The 23,058-nt window shown below is 37.9% G+C and overlaps 2 protein-coding genes across 4 annotated transcripts in view; both read left to right on the top strand.

The window, feature by feature from the left end:
* Positions 1–21,941, top strand: part of LAF3 (Amidohydrolase family) — a 252,714-nt gene extending 230,773 nt beyond the window's left edge. For all 3 annotated transcript variants that reach the window (XM_089807847.1, XM_089807849.1, XM_089807848.1), the window contains one exon: positions 21,337–21,941. In XM_089807847.1, coding sequence (XP_089663973.1) covers positions 21,337–21,511 — 175 coding nt within the window. In that variant the 3' untranslated portion in view covers positions 21,512–21,941. The remainder of the gene's footprint in view (positions 1–21,336) is intronic.
* LOC149535841 (uncharacterized) lies at positions 17,157–20,048 on the top strand. Its single transcript, XM_089807846.1, has 5 exons — positions 17,157–18,414; positions 18,543–18,839; positions 18,951–19,075; positions 19,170–19,446; positions 19,554–20,048. The coding sequence occupies exons 1-5, from the start codon at positions 17,275–17,277 to the stop codon at positions 19,938–19,940; spliced, it is 2,226 nt and encodes a 741-aa protein (XP_089663972.1). The 5' UTR covers positions 17,157–17,274; the 3' UTR covers positions 19,941–20,048.
* Positions 21,942–23,058: the final 1,117 nt, after the last annotated feature.

Raw genomic sequence — 23,058 nt, 5'->3', positions numbered from 1 at the left:
CCACACTTGAAACAATTATCTCTAAACCCACCTTCACCTGTCCTTCATTTTTGTTCAACAAATTTTGGTTCACCTTCTACTTTCGGTTTAGCTTGTGCTAAACTATCCTGCTTCTCCTTCCCTTGGGAACTACCTTGATTCTTCCTCTTTAGCTTCTCCTCTGCTCTCAAAGCATACTAATAAGCATCCTCAACTAAAGAAATATTCAACATACCAACCTCATCCTAGATATTGAATCTCAAACCATTAATATACCGAGCTACCTTCTCTTTTGACAATTCTCTATGCCCAAACCAAATAGTCAACTTGTAGAACTCCTCAGTATAATCCTTCATAGTCATATCTTTTTGTTTCAGATTCTGTAACTTCTTAAACAACTCATGCTCATAGTCAGCAAGAATGAACTTAGCTATCAACTTAGTCACCATCAATCTCCATCTAGTGATCTTTATTTCACCTTCTTCTTCTCTGTCTCTTTGTAGTTCTTTCCACCAAAGGGCAGCATGTCCCTTCAGCTTAGTTTGTGCCAACCTTACTTTGAGTGGATCCTCATATCCTCAAGCTCAAAATAATCTTCCAATTCACCAATCCAATCAATCAAGTCTTCAGGATTCAAAGTACCCGAGAAATTAGAAACCTCCATCTTATGCTTCAGCTTCAATTGAGATCTAGGTTGACTAAACTGACCAGCCCTAATTCCAATAGGTCTCTCCACACGATCAGTTTTGTCCTCACTACTCGATCTAGCAACTTCAAAGTCTTAAGCAATTTTTTCATAACTACCTTTAGTACCCACATGCCTAGGTACACCACCTAAAGCACTTACAATTTCAGCAATTATGTCGCTCTTCATCAATGCTATCTGAGATCTGAAACTGGCTTTAACCTCCTCCATCTCAAATCTAAAATCTGCTTTAACCTTCTCTAAGATCCATTCTTCTACAGCATCACTAAGATCATCAATTGCCCTAGGGTCCAATCTTCTTGGAGGCTGTGATGTCCCCACTCTGATATATAATTTAAATAAAAAATAAGTATTATATATGAAGTAATATTAATAATAATATTAAAATGATAATATTTTATAAAGTAATATTATACTATATATCATATTATAGTAATACTAATCTAATATAATACATAATACTATTATGATTAAAATATATTTTAATATGAAAATGCTAAATGTATTATAATATAATAATATATACTTGATATATTAATAATATAATTATTAATATACTTTATGACATTAATATAATTATATTATTATTAAAATAATATAACAAACCTTATTAATATAACAATATTATTAATATAATAATTATTATTGGAAGGACGCGACTCTTTGGAAAACACATATAAATATTGAATATCAAAGAGTGAAAAAGGATATCGGAGAAAATAATAAAAAGATCTATATAGTCAGGGTTTTAAACCTAATGTTCAAAGAGGGGACATTACAAGTGGTATCAGAGCATGTTTCTGCCATCCTGTGAATGATAATACAAACGGATCAGTGATGAAGAAACTAAGAATCAAATTTATTGATTGTGCAGATTGTTAAACAAGATTGGAGCTACCACGTGAAAATGATTGAAAAGCCATTACAAATCCCAATTGAAGACCTTGAAAGCGAGTGGGAGTAGAGTAAGAGAAACTTCTCTCGGCAATTTGAATCGCAATCCTGCATTCATCCCTTTCATATCCATGCCAAGATATGGTGTTTGCATTCAACAAATTTGGGAGATCATCTATAATATTGAGGGATCATGAGCACAAGAATCGAGTGAGAGGGCACAATGTAGAGGGTGCATCCTTCCACTAGGAATTGAAGAACCCGATTTAGCATCTCCAAAGGCAAACGCTCATTTAATTTCTTGATGTACTTGGCAAGGTCACACATGTATTTGAGGAGTTTTTTACATTCTTCTGTGTTGGAAGAGACTTGTTCGATTTGTTCCAACACATTAGCGACAACTGACAGAGCTACCCCCAACCACTTTATCTATGCAGCTTGATTTACTACATCAATCATTAACTTGCTTAAACTCTCTCTGCACACAAAAACAATGAAAGATATTTTAGAATTGTCATTGCTATTTTGAATGACTATAATTTTTGGATCAACTAGAAGTTCATCAATAATACTTAAAATGAATTGGATCAAGAAGTTCATCAAAAAAGTAAACGTGTTGCGTCAATTAAATAAAATGAAAAATGAAAATCGGTTGTGTATCTTGCATATATGTCTCCTGGATCGCTTCAAGACCTTGTTTAGTAAAGCACCAGCAGATTTGATAGAAGAGTCCACTTCAACCTCCTTGCTAATGTTTCTTTCCTGCTTTCAACAATTTTCTATTAATGTAAATCTGAAAGAGAATGCTGAATTAAATTAGAGGCGATTTAACTCATGCTTACCTCATTTAAGAGCCGCTCAATGTAAGAAATCAGATCATCAACATGGCTGATCCCTTCCACGGAAATCATATCACTAATGATCTTTTGATAATCTTCCTGTGAAGATGACGAAGATGAGCAACAACAAGAAGAAGTGGTGGCCATTCTTTCAATTTCTTTTATTAGATTCATAAAATTAAATGATAAGACAAGGATGTGAATTCTAACAATTGTAAAGATGGAGAAGTGTGTCGATGCCTTGATAATGGGTGTGCCAAATTGATTAAGGGAGTTGCACGGTGTAGTATCTGTCACAGTGCAATTATTGAGATGGGTGAATACGCTAAGGATAGAAGGTGATAAGTCATAACAAATACCTATATTGGACAATGAACCACGTGTGTATTGCACAAGCATTTGAAAAGAGAGAATGTCAGCACTGATATTTAGGGATATCGAAATAAAATTAAAAATGATCTTATATAGTGCAAGGGAAAATGGAGAGCGCTAATAAGTATATACAAAGTTATAACAAAATCACTATACAATGTTCTTATCAAGCTTCGAGGAGGACGATAAGTAATAAAATAGTAAAATCTACAATGACCATAATTTCAAGCACATTTCTCTAAATAAAGATAAGTTCTATTTCCTTAAGTTATTTTATATTGAATATAAATATCTTTACTTAATTAGAAGATATTGTAATCTTAAGTAAGAGTTACTATTAAATTTTCAATCTTATTTAACAACATTAAATAACCAAATCACTTATACAACTTTTGCAAATTGTGTTATTAAGCAAATCTTGGTTGAAAAGAGTAATCTTGCCATCAAAATTGAAGGACAACAAGTGTAATGTTCCCGAATAGAAATAAATGTATTTAATTATTTTTGTGTAATGGGTCAATTGTTTAATTTAACTCAGACCCAAATTTTATTTTTGTCATAGTAGTTTGTGTCGCTGTCGGCTAATTTTTGTACACCCTCGGAAAGCTTTTCCCGATGGGTATTTAAGCACGGCTCATCGTAGTCGATAGGTATGCTTTTGGAATTATATTTTCTGTATTGTGGATTCCTGCTGGAGTTCGGCATTGCTCGCCATTTCGGAAGTGAAAGACCTTCCCTATTTGGCTCGCTCGGTTTCAGTGGGAATAAACCCTCACCCTATTCCGTCGATGTTCATCTATTTGTATCTGGCAATTTGGGGCGCTCTCATTGATTGCAATTCGTATCGATCTGGTAGATGGTCATTCATATTGGTATGGTCATTACATTATTGTTCTTCATTGATTAATAGCTGATGGTGCACTTTTCCCTCCCTCCACCTGCAAATTACATTATAGTTTATGCCTCACCTCTGAACGTACGGCTCCATATTTCCATCTCTTCCATCCCGTACGGACTTCACACCTTCCTGACGAACATCTTCTATACTGTACCGACATCACCGTACGGGTGTCTTAGTGTACGGACAATTTTCCCCCTTCATCGTACTCACAACCTATTCACCGTACAGTCACCCAAGACACCGTACGGTGTTCCAAATTCACCATACGGAGAACTTCCCTGCACTACCGTACATTGACCCCACCCCCACTTTCTGTACGGCCTCACACTCCTCTTCACCGTATGGTGACTTCAATACCCGTATAGCCATCCTTCTAATCCTTACACCCAACGTCCGTACGGTCATAGCGCAGGATCATTACCATGGTATCAGAGCAATCGATCCTACCAACTTGTGATCGGCGAATGCGAGTTTATAGCTGGAAGAGGACACATTCTGTTGATCGAATGGTTGAAGAACAGGAACGGGAGCAAGAACCTGACAGGTGCCGAACTCATTGCACTTTTGAGGGATCTTGTGCGGAACCAGGCACAGATCACTGATACTCAACGGCTTATGGAAGAAACTCTCAAAAAGTTGGCGGAAAACAAAATTTCTGGAGAATGGACATAGCGCAGATTCGGTGGTAGGCAGATCACACTATCACATTGCACACTCTCGACCATCCATGCCGATTTTCCCACCATGGACTGAGACACATCACAGAGAGACTTCCAAGCTTCGAGGAAATACAAGAGGATTGGTGGAATGCAAATCTTGAAGAAGACATCTCCTACAAGGATTACGCAGATCTAAGAATGAGATACGCAGGAGGTGGAAACAGAGGAGGATATTTTAACGATGACCTAAGGAGAAAATTGAGTAAGGTGAACCTGTCTCCATTTGATGGTTCAGGCTCCATTTCAGCGCGGGCATGGGTAATGAAAGCCAACACCTACTTCCAGCTAAATCCTATGCCTGAAGAAGAAGCGATTAAATTTGCCGCGTTACACTTGGAGGGCATTGCGTACGAATGGTGGCACCACGGCACTATCACTCTTGGGCATGATCAAATAAAGACATGCCGAGTTCACGGAGAGACTAATTGAACGATTTGATGGAAAAGACCCCGAGCTCAATTTCAAAGATCTGGCAAAACTGAGGCAAACGGGATCAGTAGATCAGTTCATCGCGGAGTTTCAGAGACTTTCTGTGTTGGTGACAAACATCTCTGAACGAAGGCAGGTTGTTCTCTTTATGGATGGACTGGCAGAACCACTGAAAGGTTGGGTGAAAGGATTCAACCCATTAACCTTGACAGAAGCAATCAGTAAGGCACAAAGCATGGCGTCGTCATCAGCATCATCCTCATCCTCTCGGATTCATTCACATCTGAAACCACCAACATTCTCGAGGGACAAACCTCTGCCCAAGAAGCCATCACTGGATGAAGCATCCCGACAAGAACTCCGAAAAAAGAAGTTATGTTTTAATTGCAAGGGGCCTTGGGAACCTGGCCACCGATGTCTCGGGAAAGGGAAAATTCATTACATCGAAGTGATGTCCGATGAAGAAGATGAGCAAGATCGAGAGGAAACGCCAATGGAAGACATCCAACCTAGCGGTGACATTGACATGGCCAACTTCAACCATACGGAGAGGATTGCCACTTTAATAAAACGTGGAGGATCCATTGCCTTGGCTGGCAGTCCGAGGTGCACAGTTTTTCGTGTGCGAGGTACCCTTCAGGGACAAAGGATCACAGTGATGTTGGATAGCAGAGCTACATTGAATTTCATAAATTCATCTTTAGTACAGCGAAGAAAGCTTCCGATGGAAGCACACGTGGGCTTTCAGGTCAAAGTTGCCGGAGGGACTTTCTTGCCCTACATGCACCTAGTTCCTCAGCTGAGCATCACGATGGCAAATCACACGGTGACAGAGGACTTTTTCATAGTGGATTTGGCCGACATGGAGGTCATCGGATGGAGATGCTTGATGAATACACTCAGAGTTTCAAGCAAATGGACTTCACTTTCGTAGCTGATGGGAAGAAGGTGGTCCTCTGAGGGATGGCAAATGAAGGATCGAAGGAAGTGTCTGTGCGTCGGATGGAGGCAATCCTACGGCATGATGATGTTGCGTGGGTTGCACAATGTTTCATCTCGGCGGAACCTATTAAGGGGCACCGAACACCTCCACAAGATAAAGAGCTTCAGGATGTTTTAAGTAAGCATGAAAAGGTTTTCATGGATATTCCTCCTGGCATACCGCTGCATCGAGGATTTGAACATACAATAGAGTTGGAACCAAGAGTGAAACCTGTTATAACCACACCGTACCGCCACCCGAAGTTCAAAGATGAAATCGAACGGACGATCCAGGAGTTACTTGATAAGGGATGGATCTGTCCCAGTTCTAGCCCGTTTGCATCATTAGTGGTGTTGGTCAAGAAGAAGGACGAAATGTTGCGTATGTGTGTGGACTATCGCACACTGAACAAGAGGACAATAAAGAACAGGTACCCCATTTTGAGGATAGATGAGCTGCTGGATGAACTATATGGTGCGGTCTATTTCTCAAAAATAGATCTTTGTTCTGGATAGCATCAGATCCGAATGAGGAAAGAGGATGTGGAGAAAACGGCCTTCCGTTGCCATTACGGACACTATGAGTTCCTGGTCATGCCGTTCGGTCTAACCAACGCACCTGCTACATTCTAGTCATGCATGAACCGCATCTTTAACAAGCAGTTGCATAAGTATTTGTTGGTGTTCTTTGATGATCTTCTCATTTATAGCAGGACGTGGGAGGAGCACTTGAAACATTTGAACGAGATTCTAAGTATCATGGAAGAACAGTCCCTATTCTCCAAACAATCCAAATGTGAGTTCAGAATGACTGAGATATTGTACTTGGGGCATGTTGTCAGTCAATATGGGGTTCAAGCGAATCAGGAGAAGATCCAGGCTATCCTCGATTGGCCTCCCCCAAAATCACTCACGGATCTGCGAGGGTTCTTCGGATTGTGCAGCTACTACAGGAGATTTGTCAAGGGTTTTTCTTAGCTCAACACGCCTTTAACAGATCTGACGAAGAAAGGGCTTTCCAATGGAATGAAGAAGCGCAACTCACATTTGATAGGTTAAAAGAGGCCATGAGCACTTGTCCGGTGTTGGCATTGCCCGACTTCAATTGACCATTCATTTTGGAATGCGATGCGTCAGGGGAAGGCATTGGCGCAGTTTTGATGCAGGATAGACACCCCATCGCCTATGAGAGCAGGAAGCTTACACCAGCCGAGCGCTGGTATTCCATCTATGATAAGGAAATGTTGGCCATTGTTCACGCACTGACCAAGTTTCGGCAGTACTTGGTTGGTGCCAAGTTTGTTGTCTGTACGGATCACAACAGTTTGAAATATTTCTTGGAGCAACGGGATCTGAACGAACGGCAACAAAAATGGGTAAGGAAGGTTCAATCTTTTGATTTTGATATTGAATATGTAAAGGGGAAAAAAAATGTTGTTGTAGATGCCTTGTCTCGAAGACCCACCATCTGCTCACTAGAGCAGATCTCAGCCGACTGGAAGGCACAATTGTTGGTGGAATATTCCAAGAATACTTTCGCCTGTGAGATAATGGATGGTCACATCCACGATGATCATTATAAGGTGGTGAATGATATCATTTATTATAAGGATCGAATCTACCTAGTGCTTGAATCAAAGTTGAAGAAAAAGATCCTGAAGCACGTGCACGACTCCCGTCTGGCTGGTCATCCCGGCTTCCTAAAAACTTACAGAAGTATGCGGGAGAGGTTCTCATGAAAGGGATTGAAAGGGGATGTATTGCAGCATGTCAGAGCATGTACTATTTGCCAACAGAACAAATCTGAACACACTCTTCCTGCTGGACTGCTACAGCCTCTGCCAATTCCCGAACATAAGTGGAAAAGTATATCAATGGATTCCATAACAGGTCTTCCCAAGGTGAACGGAAGGGATTGCATCTTCGTGGTAGTTGACTAATTGACAAAGTACGCTCACTTCTTCGTCATCCCTTCGGACCTTTAGGCTGCACAAATCGCCGATCTGTTTTTCAGAGAAGTCTTCCGCCTACACGGGTTACCCCGAAACATCGTCAGCGACCAGGATAGACACTTCATCAATATCTTCTGGACAGAACTATTTCAAATGGCAGGAACTGAACTATCACCGAGCACAAGTTACCACCCACAGACAAATTGCCAAACTGAAATTGTGAACAAATGGCTCGAAGGTTATCTACGAAACTACGTCTCGGCACAATAACGCACGTGGGTGAAATGGATCCACCTCGGAGAATACTGCTACAATACCACTTATCACATGTTGATCGGAATGACGTCATTCAAGGCTCTGTACGGGCACGAACCACTCTCCTTCCTCGATACAGTGTTGAGCGACAGTCGCGCTCCAAAGGCAAAGGATTGGCTTCAGGAAGGACAGGACATTCTAAAGAGTTTGAAAGAAAACCTGCAGCAGGCACAAAACCGACAAAAGGTATATGCTGACAGACATCGATTAGAGAGGAGTTTTGAAGTGGGAAATTTGGTCTATCTTCGACTACAGCCTTATCGACAGTCCTTACTAAAGGGAACAAGGAAGGAGAAAATAAAGCCTCGGTTTATGGTCCCTACCGCGTGATCCGTCGCATTGGTGAGGTAGCGTACGAACTGGAGCTTCTCGAAGGTAGTCACATTCATAATATCTTCCACATTTCTTGTCTGAAGAAGGCTATTGGGCAAAACATCTCCGTCACTACAGATCTTCCACCACTCAATGAGGAGGGGAAACTCATCTTGGAACCTGCTGAGATTCTCGAAGTATGCAAAAAAGTCTTGCATAACCAAACAGTGAGAGAATACCTAGTACGTTGGCGACATCTATCGTTCGACGATGCAACGTGGGAAGGCGAACACATCCTTAAGCATATGGCACTGCATTTGCTTGAGGACAAGCAAATTTCGCGATGGGAGGACTGTAATGTTCCCGAACAGAAATAAATGTATTTAATTATTTTTGTGTAATGGGTCAATTGTTTAATTTAACTCGGACCCAAATTTTATTTTTGTCATAGTAGTTTGTGTCGCTATCGGCTAATTTTTGTACACCCTCGGAAAGCTTTTCCCGATGGGTATTTAAGCACGGCTCGTAGTAGTCGATAGGTATGCTTTTGGAATTATATTTTCTATACTGTGGATTCCTGCTGGAGTTCGGCATTGCTCGCCATTTCGGAAGTGAAAGACCTTACCTATTTGGCTTGCTCGGTTTCGGTGGGAATAAACCCTCACCCTATTCCGTCGATGTTCATCTATTTGTGTCTAGCAATTCGGGGTGCTCTCATTGATTGCAATTCGTATTGATCTAGTAGATGTTCATTCATATTGGTATGGTCATTACATTATTATTCTTCATTGATTAATAGCTGATGGTGCACTTTTCCCTCCCTCCACTTGCAAATTACATTATAGTTTATGCCTCACCTTTGAACGTACAGCTCCATATTTCCATCTCTTCCATCCCATACGGACTCCACACCTTCCTGACGAACATCTTCTATACTGTACAGACATCACCGTACGGGTGTTACTGTATGGACAATTTCCCCCCTTCACCGTACTCACAACCTGTTCACCGTACGGTCTTCCAAATTCACCATACGGCAAACTTCCTTGCACTACCGTACATTGACCCCACCCCCACTTTCCGTACAGCCTCACACTCCTCTTCACCGTATGGTGACTTCAATACCCGTACAACCATCCTTCTAACCCTTACACCCAACGTTCGTACAGTCATAGCGCGGGATCATTACAACAAAATCCAATCTTAAGTCAAAGAGGACGAATAAAATATAGAAATAGAAAGGATATAAAGCGGTGAATCCAATTACCTCCTAAGTAGACCACCTTGATGGATGTCACTAGCTGCCATCAAGGCCAGGAGGGCCAAAGTTCCGCTCTTGGGCTTAGATTGATTAAGAGTTGACATCATGTCAACTCTATTCAATTGAGAATCTTCCAAGTAGACCACCTTGATGGATGTCAATGGCTGCCATCAAGGCCAAGAGGGCCAAAGTTCCGCTCTTGGGCTTGGTAGGATATTGGTTTAGAACTAATTTATCATGACTGAACTTTTCTTTGGAGCTATTATATACATGTACATGCTAATAATTGTTTGTGTTGTAGGATCTATGATCAAAAAGCACACTGGGAATTATATTTTATAAATTATTCTCTTTGCTCTACTTCATTGTGAAAAATAATGTATGATGTGTTTGCATCGTGTTTGCTCCATGTCTTCATCTGTCTACATCGTGTATGCTCTGTGTTTTCATTCATATTTCATAAATATATCTTGTCTTTTGAATGCACATATGTTTTGTTTGTGTTTGAAAGATTTTTCTTGAAGGCAAGCAAATTCGAGAGGGGAGGACTATGATGTCCCCACTCTGATATATAAATTAAATAATAAATAAGTATTATATATAAAGTAATATTAATAATAATATTAGAAGTATAATATTTTATAAAGTAATATTATACTATATATCATATTATGATTAAAATATATTTTAATATGAAAATGCTAAATGTATTATAATATAATAATATATACTTGATATATTAATAATATAATTATTAATATACTTTATGACATTAATATAACTAACCTTATTAATTAATATAATTATATCATTATTAATATAATTATATTATTATTAAAATAATATAACAAACCTTATTAATATAACAATATTATTAATATAATAATCATTATTGGAAGGACGCGACTCTTTGGAAAACACATAAATATTGAATATCAAAGAGTGAAAAAGGATATCGGAGAAAATAATAAAAAGATCTATACAGTCAAGGTTTTAAATCTAATGTCCAAAGAGGGGACATTACAGAGGCATCTTCCAAAATTTTAGCAAATTCTAAGCAACAAATCCACCAATCTAGAAGATCAATCAGCCACAAGATCAACTTTCTTTGTAAATCTTGGTGTAAACTGCCTCAGCTTCAGCGATTTGTCAACACACTCAGGAACAACCTTCTCTCTAATACCATCTAATGCATTGCAAGGTAGGAGAATCCCCAAAGGAGATGTCTTAGCCCCCAGCAATATAACCACACAACAGAAACACAACAGCAAGAAGTAACAATGCAAGATAAAACTAATCTTAGCTAGTCCAGATACACAACTAGATAAGAACACCAAGAAGAATCCACACTTGTACCCTCAGGTCCACCAAGAGATCCTCTAGTTCCTAAGCCACAGCTCTAGCTCTTCAAATTCACATCTATCCTTCCTTCCATCCCAACAGAATGACTTAAAAGACTCCACAAGACCCCTACTTACACCAATCTAAGCCACAAGTTGGCCCAGGATGCCAAAAACTAACATTAAATACTTGAAGAGTCACAAGTTGGCCTCCAATAGAAATTAAATGTCCAAAAATCGATACCCTAGTAAAATTGCGCTATCTCCTAGCTCCAATTGAATTAGAACTTGTGCTTCGAACTGAAGATGGAACTTTAAGTCCTCTACAACCCCTAAAATGCTCAAAGGCTAATTCATTAAGAATATCTGCACATCCATCTCGAAAGTCATGCACAAAAACCTCTCGCGCAAACTATAAGAAATCAATACTCCAGGAGAATTTTCATGAAGTACTCTAGGCTCTTTTCAATCCCTGAAATGCGCATCCTCTCATTCATTGTGCAAAATTAGTTACACGGCCTGTAACAGGCACCCAAAAACCAAAAAACGCTGCTCCAACAGCAAGGTAAAAATGGTTCAAACTTCAACTCAATCCATCCAATCTCTATGCAATCATGAGGAAAGGTTCCCCAATGGGTCTCCAACACATCCCTATCCATTAAAAGCATAACTCCATCAAAATCCATGCTCGATGCTCCTCAATACTTAACCAAAATCCCTCCAAACATGCAGGATTGCAAGCAAGCCCAGGATGCTCCTGCATCAATGTATCCCTTGCTGAATGCATTCATTGTCTTTGCTGACTATAATAATTGACTGTGTTGAATGTACCCGATTGGTTGTTTCAATTTCAGGTCTCTTTTTATTCGATGAGCAATCTGTTTTTCTTTTCTTTCTTTATCATTTCCTTTCCTAGTGGGGACAGGAAAGGTAGACCTTTTGCTTGGTCGCGGCTTTCCTTTTAGTTTCTAACTAATAATTTGTTATTCAATATATGTTATGTTTATATGTATACATTTGGTATTATTTAATATAATTAGTATGGATTGTTACTTATATTATTATACTCGATAAATGGTTGTTGTGTAATGTATTTATATTATATTTCAAATATATATGTTTTTGAATATATATGGTATTTACACTATGATAATATTCAATATATTATAATAAATTGTGAATAATATTTGTTAGTCATATTTATTAGATTTTAAGTTGTGGGAAGCTTGGAATCATATGATTAGAATGTTAATCATGTAATCATTTGTTCTACCAGTATCAAAATAACATGTTTAACTTTAGGTGAATATAGAATATGTGGATCAGATGAGTAAAATAATAAAAGGACATCATTTTATAAATTTTTTTGAAATAAAAAGTGACCAAAACTAGGGGGTCGGCCCTTACAACAAAAAAGCTGGTTACCAACACATTACCAGCAATGTCCAACAACAAGCAAAAAACCAACTAAAACTTCAAAAAACCAAATAGCCTTCAACTAGAAACTAAATAGCATAATACTAGGAACAACTAAACTAAAAAGTCCAAAAGATCTAATACTATGAAAGTTCATCTAGATAACTGTTGGCATAACAGGCCAACACCAAGTCATAATTACAGCTGGATACCAGTTTAACCAAAAATAGCAAATAAACATAAAAGTCTTGGATCCGAGGATCCCATTAAACTAAAAAACTCAAATTTCTTTTTTCTCCTTCCCCTTCGCAGCCAGTAGAATCTAAGACCAGTCATCAACAAGGAATTTGAAGAGCATCTTATGGTCCTCCATATCCATTCCAGTATCCTCCTTTTCCTGTGCCAACAGCTGGAGGGTGGTGGCCGCAACATGGGTGACTTTGAGGTTAAATTTAGAGAAGGTAAAGAAGCCTTCCTCTAAAACTTTAACCCTCTTTTCCAGCTTGGCATACTGCTCCTCGTTCCATTTCCATCTTCCTTGTTTCCTCCTTGGTTTTTTGGACCTGGATTTTATCTTGCAAAACCTTTGGATTAGTAAAAACCTTTGAATTTTCTTTGGCCGGGGATGAAATGGTTATGGGGGAGGTATCCATTTTACTGCTTTCTTCACAGAAGGTTATGGGCTAGAGGGAAAAGCTTGCAGACACGTGTAACCTTTGTGGCATCAGCATTACCAGCAGAAACCTAAGTCTGTGCATTATCAACAGAATTATCTTCTAAGTTTATACTTTTTTCCACCTCCTCCTTACCTTCTTCTTCCTCCTCCCTTTCTTCTTCCTTATTTTCTGAGTTTTCCTCCTCAACCTCCTCCACCCTGAATCTGTTGGACTTTTGTTTATGCCTTGCCTGGAATTGGGCAAGTCTTCCAGATCTCCTCCTTGCCTTACCTCCGGCCTCCTCCAAATCCTCTTCATCCACCTCTACGGGTTTTTCAACTTTTGTCTTCTTATTACCCTTTTGCTCCACAGTCGTATCAGTTTTTTTCTTTTTCTTGTTTTCCTGACAAGGGGAGGGGCAAGGGGTGTGAATTTTAGTACCAGTACTAGTGCTAGGGGGTGAATTCTGGCGGTGGCGCTGGTTGTCAACCACCACCACCCTCGGGGGACACAGGGCAAGGTGAAACTTGTAGAGGCGGAAAATTAGGCCTTGATGGATTATGGTATAGTTTTGCCCTTTATTTCTCTTTTCCGTAATATCCGCTACCATATCCTCAAGAGAATGCAGAAGATAAAACAGAATAGAAATGAAATCCCTATTTCTAAAAGGATTTAACAAAGGGAAATGGTAATAGTAACAGACACCAAACCTGCCCTCCAATGTCAAATATCTCATGAGAACCAAGCACACATCGTCCCATGGGGCTGGCAACTTGTCCCTTTTAAACCCTCCTCTATATCGAACTGGCTCCTCATTTTTCCCAAAGAAATTATTCATATTGGCCTCGTCTGTGGTTTTAGTGACCTTTCTCCATTTTTTCCCCCTCATTGAAAGGCCAGTTGCCATGGCAATCACTTCCTCAATCACTTGGAAGGTGATTCCATTGGTGGTGACTTGCGGTTGTTCCACCCATTAACAAATTGGAGGGCGCAATTCTCATCGTACCCCGCCATCGACTACGTGTAGGGCAAGAAACCCCCTTCTTTCAGCAGAAACCAGGTGGCGATCCTATCTTTGGAGTTCTCTATCTTCGTGGGCTCTAGCCTATTCAAGTCCCCACCCATATCAATTCCGCCAATTTCTGCCTCCCCTTCTTCAGTAATGAACATTTGAACTTCCTTTTCTCCGATATCTCGGCAACTACTATTTGCCTTAAGCCCTTTAACAATAAGCCAAAAAAAATTCTAGACCCGTGCTTGATAAGTTTCTAAATCCCATGCGAAATTATTGTGGGATTCGTGATTGCATAGCATCATAATTTTCACACCCTGAAAATCTCTAACAGTCCGATAAATGATATCCTTTGTACTTTTAAATGGGGTGTAATTTGAAATCCGCGATGTGTTTCCATAGTTATGAAATGACATCCCTCTTAATTTGCACTCACTCCTTTTTTCGTTTCTAAGGCCACATCTCATTTCCAATAGACCTTTGTTAAATTTAGTGGACATCATCACATAATTGCCTAAATTGGTCCCAACTCTAAATTTATTAATCATAATTGAATAATATTCCCGCCTCTTTCCTTGGTTATCAATGACTTAATATCGTCATTGAGCTCTACCATATTCCTCCAGCACGTGATTGCTGTAGTTTTAAACCCCTCAGCAGCCGCTATATCTACCACCTTATTTCCCTCCCTGTAAATGTGCTGCAGGTGGACACTTTCCATCCCTTCTAACATTTGCTTAATATCCATTATGATATTTCGAATATTCCATCCTGGTTGGGAGGCTTCCTTGACCATATCAATGATTAATTTGGAGTCCCTCTCAACTGTTATTTCCTTAATTTGCATTTCCCTAATCAGCTAAAGGCCCCAAAACAATGCCATTGCCTCGGCTAGATTATTGCTTTCATTTTCCACTTTCCCAGCATAGACCAACAGCGCATCACTATTCCTGTCCCGCAACACTCCTCCCACCGCTCCTATACCTCCTCTGGCAGCACCATTGAAATTCAATTTATAATGTGAAAGAGTAGGTGGTCTCCATCTCTTTTGCTGTCTCTTCATCATTTTTTAGTTATCAAAGAGGAAAAAATCCTCATAACAGCCCCATTTTTCAGCCATTAGTCCTTCTTGTCTACTTGGTTCCTCCTTTGGCATCTTACATTTAGCCACTCTTAAATTCTCCTTCAACAATTTCTCCATTATTCCAAAGACCACCTCCACCGGTTTATTCTCCTCCCTAAATATTTTGTTATTTCTTTCTTTCCATATATGTCAGCAAACATATGGTGGAACCATTTTCCATAGCAAATTCAATCTAGGGTGAGCAAAGGGACAGCTCCAATTCTCCACAAATTGTCCCAGATTGTCTTTCACAACCCAGTTTAATCCAAATCTCTCCTAGACCCTATTCCAAATCTCTAAAGCAAACTGGCATTCCAGAAATAGTTGAGTTATGGTTTCCTCCTTTTCCTTGCAGAGACAAAAACGGTTTGTAATATAAAAGCCTCTTTTTTTCAAATTGTCCAATGTTAAAATTTTGCCATGCTGAGTTGTCCACCAAAAGAAATTAATTTTAGGAATAAGATTACTAATCCAAACCTTACTCCACAATTGCGGGTAGGGATCCTTGCTAAATAGGTGTATGTAAGCCGATTTAACAGTGAAACTACCACTTCGAATTAAATCCCAAGCCGTGGTATCCTCCTGGAAAAGTATAGGGATTCTCTGTTCCCCAATCAACTCTTCTAATTCCTTGAGCAATTGAATGTCCTCCTGAGAGTAAGTTTCCTTAATAAGCTTCCTCGACTTCCTCCCCTGATCAATATAATCTCCAACTTTACTTCCCACATCCTCTTTAAGCAACTCCATTAACCTTCTAAATTGGCTAAAGACCAGCGGTTTCCCTCCCATCCACTTGTTATTCTAAGAATACACACCTTATATAATGTCCCCCTTTTTAGAATATAATTTAATAATAACTGTAAATTAGTAAAATGTTAAAAATAACAAGGATAATCAAATTAACTATATTATTAATATAGTAGTGAAAATATTATATAAAATGATAATAAAAGAAATTGATAGATCAATTGATATAATGATATATATCATAAATAAATATAGTAAACCAATAACTTAATAATAAATAAACAATTTCAGTTAAGTTAAATAAATAAATATAGCTATAATCAGATATTAAATCTAACGTAGCTAATAATAGACTTCATTAAAGAAAATTTAATTTAACATAAACAATTAAGAATATGCACAAACAGTAATTAATCAAACAACCAAATAATATTAATTAATGAACATCAGATATTACAACAAAACAAAACATTATAGTATATCATCACATCATACCAAAATCAAAGTAAGTAAAAAGCACTAATCTTCCCATCATAGTCATTATACAAGAGGAACAAAAACATTATACTCATTAGTGATTGCCAGAATAGCGAGTGTCAATTATCATTTTCTCATTTTATCATGTATCACAATTATACTTAGAAGTAGCGATAATCAATATTGCATTAGATCAACATTAATACCAGTAAAATAGGTGGAAGGATGAACAGTTTCAGATCATAAACTGCAATAATCTTAGTTACCGGATTCGCCTGGAAAAGGCCGGATCCAGGCTCGGGTCCGATTCGGATCCGGATCCACGTATGGATCCGTGAGGATCCGGGCAGGATTCGTAATCCTGCCTGTGGATCCGTAAGGATCCGCGGGCCGCGGATCCTTACGGATCCACAGGCAGGATTACGAATCCTGCCCGGATCCTCGAGGATCCACGCGCGGATCCGCGTGAATCCGCAGCAATGAAGGAGGAGAATGCAAAAACGTGGGCCCATTATCATTTTTTAATGTTTTTTTTTTGCCCTAAAGGCCCTAAACCCTAAAAACGACCCTCTAAATCACAATGCAAGTTCATTTGCTCTCTATTTTGCTCTCTATTTTGCTCTCTCATACTTGCTAGTTTGAAGTGAAGTGCTTGGATTCGAAGGAGATCGGTTGTGGAGCTTCAAATACCTTGCAAGAAGTGTTTAAGGTATGCATTTCAACCATATTCTTGAATTCTTTCATAGATTATTGATTTATTTTTAGTTTTCCAAATTTTCAAGTTTTTGTGCAAGTGTGAAGTATGGTTTTCTTTCACTTTTTCTAGATTGCAAGAATAGAACAATGAGTAGTCAAGGCTCAGTGGGTGGGGGTGGGGCTGCATCACCAAGCTTCAAAATTGATAAGGGGTCTCCTTTATGGAGACACACAACAAGAGTTGCACAATGTCCTGGGGGTGGGGCATACATATGGAAATGTAATTTTTGCAACATACAACATAGAAGCTCCTATTCCCGAGTGAAACTACATTTTTTGGGCCCTGCGGGTGAAGGAATTCACATGTGTCAAGGTAGTGATAAGAAGGGATTACCAGTTGCACAAATAGCAGCATTAGCAAAAGAGCAAGATGATGCTGATAGAGCAGTTGCAAAAGCAAAACGTGGTGCTTCCCAAAAAACAAATATACCAACACCATCATTTGATCAAACAAACACAAGAACACATCCTTTTTTGCCTATGCCAACTACAAATGATGAAGATGAAGACCCATCTCCACTCACCCGCAAGAGAGGCCCACTAGATAGGGCATTCCAAATTGAAAAGAGAGACATTGCTGATCACAAAATTGGACGTTGTTTAATTGCAAATGGTGTTTCATTTAATTTTGCTAGATCACCTTATTTTAGGGAGATGGTGGAAGCAATAAATGATGCACCCCATGGTTACAAACCGCCTGGTTATGAGAAGTTGCGCACTACCATATTACATGATGAGAGGAAAAATGTAGAGGCTCAACTTCAACCAATAAGAGATTTTTGGGTTCAATCGGGTGTGTCTATTATTTCGGATGGTTGGAAAGATTGTAGAAACCGTCCATTGATCAATGTTATTGCTGTATGCCCTAAGGGGGCAATGTTCTTGAAGGCAGTTGATTGTGAAGGGCAAGTGAAAGATGCAGAATTTATTTCACGCATTCTCATTGATGCCATAGAGTCAGTGGGTCCTGATAATGTTGTTCAAGTGGTCACGGACAATGCAAAAGTTTGCAGGGCTGCAGGGATAATTGTAGAGTCTAGATATGATCATATCTTTTGGACACCATGCACCGTCCACTCTCTCAATTTAGTGATGAAAGCAATTGGCACCGAAATAGATTGGGTGAAAAGGATATATGAGGAAGCTGAAGAGATTCAAATGTTTGTGACAAATCACCACATGTCACAAGCAATTTTTAGGAGTTTCTCGGACTTGGAGTTATTGAAGGTAAATTTTTATATTTAATATATAATTGAATATTATTGGATTCCACAATTATTAATTTTTGTTGTTGTTTACATTAACATGTTTTAATTTTTAAATGTTTTACTAACTTGAGTTTAACATGTTCTTAGGTTGCTGAAACCCGCTTTGCCTCTCACACAATCGTCTTGAGACGACTTGTGAAGGTAAAAGAAGCATTGAAGCATATGGTCATTAGCCCCCAATGGGGCATTTGGAAGAATTCCAATACAGCAAGGGCTTTAAATGTGAGAAGAATGATACTAGATGAGGATTGGTGGGGTCTTGTGAGTTATGTGTTGGAAATCACCGATCCAATAATGGCAATGCTTCACTTCGCAGATAGTGATGAGCCATGCCTTGGGGATATTTATGATTCCATGGATAGTATGCTGGAAAAAATTAAAATGGTAAGTTTTACGCTCTTTTACAACAATTTTTTATTTGAGAGATATCTAGATTCTAAAGTTTAAATTGACATATTCACTAATTATAATTATTATTCATATTTCATATCTTAGGCCATACAAAGGAGGGAGAATGATCCTGAGGACACCCTTTACAAGAAGGTGGAAAAAATTGTTCATCATCGATGGAACAAGATGACCACACCTTTGCACCTCCTTGCATATGCTCTATCCCCGAGGTACTGTAGTTCTTATCAAATGTTTGTGCTTATTTTATCCAATGTTTGTGCTATTGATATTTGATAGTGTTCAATTGTCTTTTGTTATCCCCAGGTACTATAGTGCAGATGTACTTCGCCTTCCAGGTAGAGTGCCACCATTTAGAGATGCAGAGGTTGCAGATGGGTATAAGAGGGCACTAGCTAAGATATTCCAAGATCCAGAGATTGGGGCAATTGTGAGGAGTGAATTTGCTGCTTTCAACTCAGGTGAGGATTTCGACCCTATTGCCATAGCAGACCAAAGCAGGATGGGTGCCATCAAATGGTGGTACCTTCACGGGCAAGCCTTCACGTATCTCCAACCTCTTGCCATAAAGGTCCTATCCCAAGTAAGTTTGTAAAATTAAGCTTAAGGTTAACATTCTCAATTCCTTGAATTTATTATTTAATTTATTTATCTTGATTGTTGTATTGATAATTTTTAATTTCTCTTTAGGTTGCCAGCTCTTCTGCCGCTGAGCGGAATTGGAGTACTTACTCCTTTATCCACTCAATCAAACGCAACCGGTTGGCTCCAAAAAAATCAGAAGACCTTGTGTTCATTCACAACAATTTGCGCTTGTTGTCACGGAAGGATCCTAAGTACAAGAAGGGGCCCGAAAAGCTTTGGGATGTAGCACCCGAGACTCCTGATTTAGATATGACCGTCCGAGATCTTGCTAGATCCACTTTGATTGATGTGGATGATGAGGAGGAGGATTATGAGTTAACAATCCCCTCTACTACTAGTGGTTTGGGTTCCTCTACTAATACAGATGCAGCACTTGCAGCTCACCAGTACCCCTCTGATGCGGATTTTCTTGAAAATCCATTTGATGATTAAATAAAAAACTTTAGTGTTGACTCTTGACTCTTTTATGAGTAAATCATGTTATAAACTTTAAGTTTAATGATCTATATTTTGAATGTTACAAGCTTTCACTTTCAGTAATTCAATGTGAATGTGTTGATTTCCTTTATAATCGTGAAAATAGATTAATTATCAATGTCATTGATCAAGTATACTAGATTCATACTATGAAATGATTTAGTTTTAGAATTATGTATATTTCTCTTTTTTTTAGTATATATAATGCATATATATATATATATATATATATATATATATATATATATATATATATATATATGCACGAATCCTCCACGAATCATAATTGGGAAAAAAAAAAAATCCCGAATCCACGGATCCGATTCACGTGCCCGAATCGGATTCGTGTCACGAATCGGCAACTAAGGCAATAATACCAGTAAATAGGTGGAAGGAGGATCACATAGATATAAGTTTCAGATCGTAAACTGCAAAAACATCATTGTGAATAAAATTGAATATATTGCATCCTCGTGAAGACAAATTTAGGACAGATATGTCATTGCCATAAAACACACCATTCTATCTCACTGCATATTTGGTGGAATAACCGTATAAAGTTTTCATTCTAACTATTTGACAAAATAAGAAGTTGGAAGAAGGTACTCTACCAGAAAGGGGGCCATTACTCCTCAACACTATGCAGGCTACATGAAAGGAAACTACATCCCCATTGATTCAAGGCTTGGAACGTAAGGTGATTTATCGCAATGATGCAGCGTGATAGTCATATTCAACGATACAGTTTTACTACAGACGGAGTGATCAGGACAGTGGCATGTAAGAAGCTCTTGTCCTGCTATTTGTAGGGATTACCGAACATGGAATGCTAATTCATTTTAATGATTCTTAGTACTTATCATGCTATAAATCGATGTTAACAATTACAGAACAATTCACTAAACAATTTCACCAATGGAATGAAGCATTAGATTCACAGTGGAAGCTTAAGATGTTTAAAAAAATGTCAATTTCTTGTGGCAGGTTACTTGACGTGGGAACTACAAGTCAAAATCTTTTGACATTTCATGCTAACTTAGAATGATTGTTGTTGCCGAATAACATTTTGCACGAGTTCCCAAAGACCTCAGATGGAATGATTGATATTACAATTTTTGCTGCTGTTATTCATGTACCCTTTATTCCTCTATGTTCTGTTCCTAGCTGATTCTATGGATTAATTCATTGAAAATAACCATTTAATCTAGTCAGAGTATAATTGTTGTTGCCTTGTTCTAGGTTATATTAGATTTTGAGTGTGAGCTCTATTCTATACTCTCATTATGAAATTCTTTTACCAATTTTTTTTTGGTACATGTACTCACGTTATTATAGATTTTTGAGATTGCAGGTATACAATTTCAGCTGCCTTTGCTGCTTTCATGGAACATGAAATTGGGTCACTTTCTATTGGAAAATGGGCAGATTTTGTTATTCTATCTGAGAATCCATGGAATGTCACAGCCTTAGAAGGCTTCCCTTCTGTTCAAGCAACCTATGTCGGAGGTATCCAAGCTTATCCTTGAAAAATTGAGTGAGAACATAACATGAAAGCTCATGTAATGTGATGAAAGGATTACTATTTGCATAGAAAATGATTGAGAGTCATTTTTCTCTTTTTTAAAATATTATCGTTGGGCAAATGGTGCACATACCACTAATACACTGACTGATCCCAACAATTGCTGACTCTCATTTTTGCACATTCTAATGGTTATTGTACAGAAGGTTGTTATACAATAAACTTTGTGATGGCTATCTTAATGTGCAACCACATGTTAGTTTGAATTTTGCAGCATTTAAATACACTTTTCTTAAGGTTTAACAATGGCTGGGTAACACTGGGACACTCTTACCTTAAAATGTATTAATATTTATTTGTTGAGTAATGTTATGTCATGTATATGACTAATTTTATGGATATGGAAGTTTGATGTATCACATCCTCTAATGTCACAGGATTTTTAAGGTATTTGATCGTGTGCTTGATATTCTAGTTTATACTTAGTATTAAATGTCATGATTTAATAATTATAGAAACAATTTCAGTGTAAGGTGAGGTTAGATTATTAGTTAACTAGATGAATAACACTCGATGAATCTAATTCACTTAGAGCTTCATCTAGAGTTTTATCTACATGTTCTTATAAGCATTCACTTTAGTTGTAATCTATCTAGGTTTATTCAATCAATCAGTATACGTGCTTGAATTAATCTTTCAAACTTAAATAACACTCAATCATGTTGAATCCTTTTATAAAGATGTAATAGGCATTTTGTTTGTAGGGGAGTTTTGAGAGTCGTGAAACTAGCTATTGATTCTCGCATGGTATCAACATGCTAAATCTATAGCTTCCTACTTTAATTTTACGAAATGTGAAAAGATTTTAGATAATAACATTTGTTCAATATATTTCGGAAATTTTTTTTAGATGTTCACAACCATGAAAATTATTTTGCATGTCTTAGAGTTTGTAGATAGTGAGAAAATATTGTAAAAAGTGTTATTAAAATAGGATGTTGTAATCCTTGTAGGTTGAAGTGTATTTTTTTTAATCAAATTGCATGTTTTGTTTATTGGAATAAGTAATTATTTTTTAATTTTTTAATGGTAGCATCAAAAATATTTGTGGGCATTAGGTTTTACTGAAAATGAGTAAAATTTGAAGAAATTAAATCAAAAGGGTCACATTTGTTGGCTATTAATTTATTATATTTATCCTATTGTAAAACAATCATAACTTGGAAATACAGTGTCATAATTAGATAAACAAGGTATCATTAGCAAGTTGGTTTTGGTAACTTTATATGCCTAGAAGTCTCATTTTCAAATTACATTGCTTGTTTATTTTATTTTCAGTCAAAGCCAAATCATTTTTTTGGCCTTTGAACTTATAATTTGAGTCATGATCTTCAATTTTTGCAACTCTTGTTTTGTTGGAAAGATAATTCAAAGCTCTTCAAATCCATGCACTTTTATCTAAATTATTTAGTACATTTTATTCAATTTCTTGTGATTTAGCATTTGGATCAACTAGTTGGATGCTTTGGCACCTAGAAAGAGTTTGTTTTC

The sequence above is a fragment of the Cupressus sempervirens genome, chromosome 10 (genome assembly GCF_028749045.1).
Source record: "Cupressus sempervirens isolate cs-2001-9-10 chromosome 10, ASM2874904v1, whole genome shotgun sequence".
Lineage (NCBI taxonomy): Eukaryota > Viridiplantae > Streptophyta > Pinopsida > Cupressales > Cupressaceae > Cupressus > Cupressus sempervirens.
This window is presented reverse-complemented; position numbering and strand designations above follow the sequence as displayed.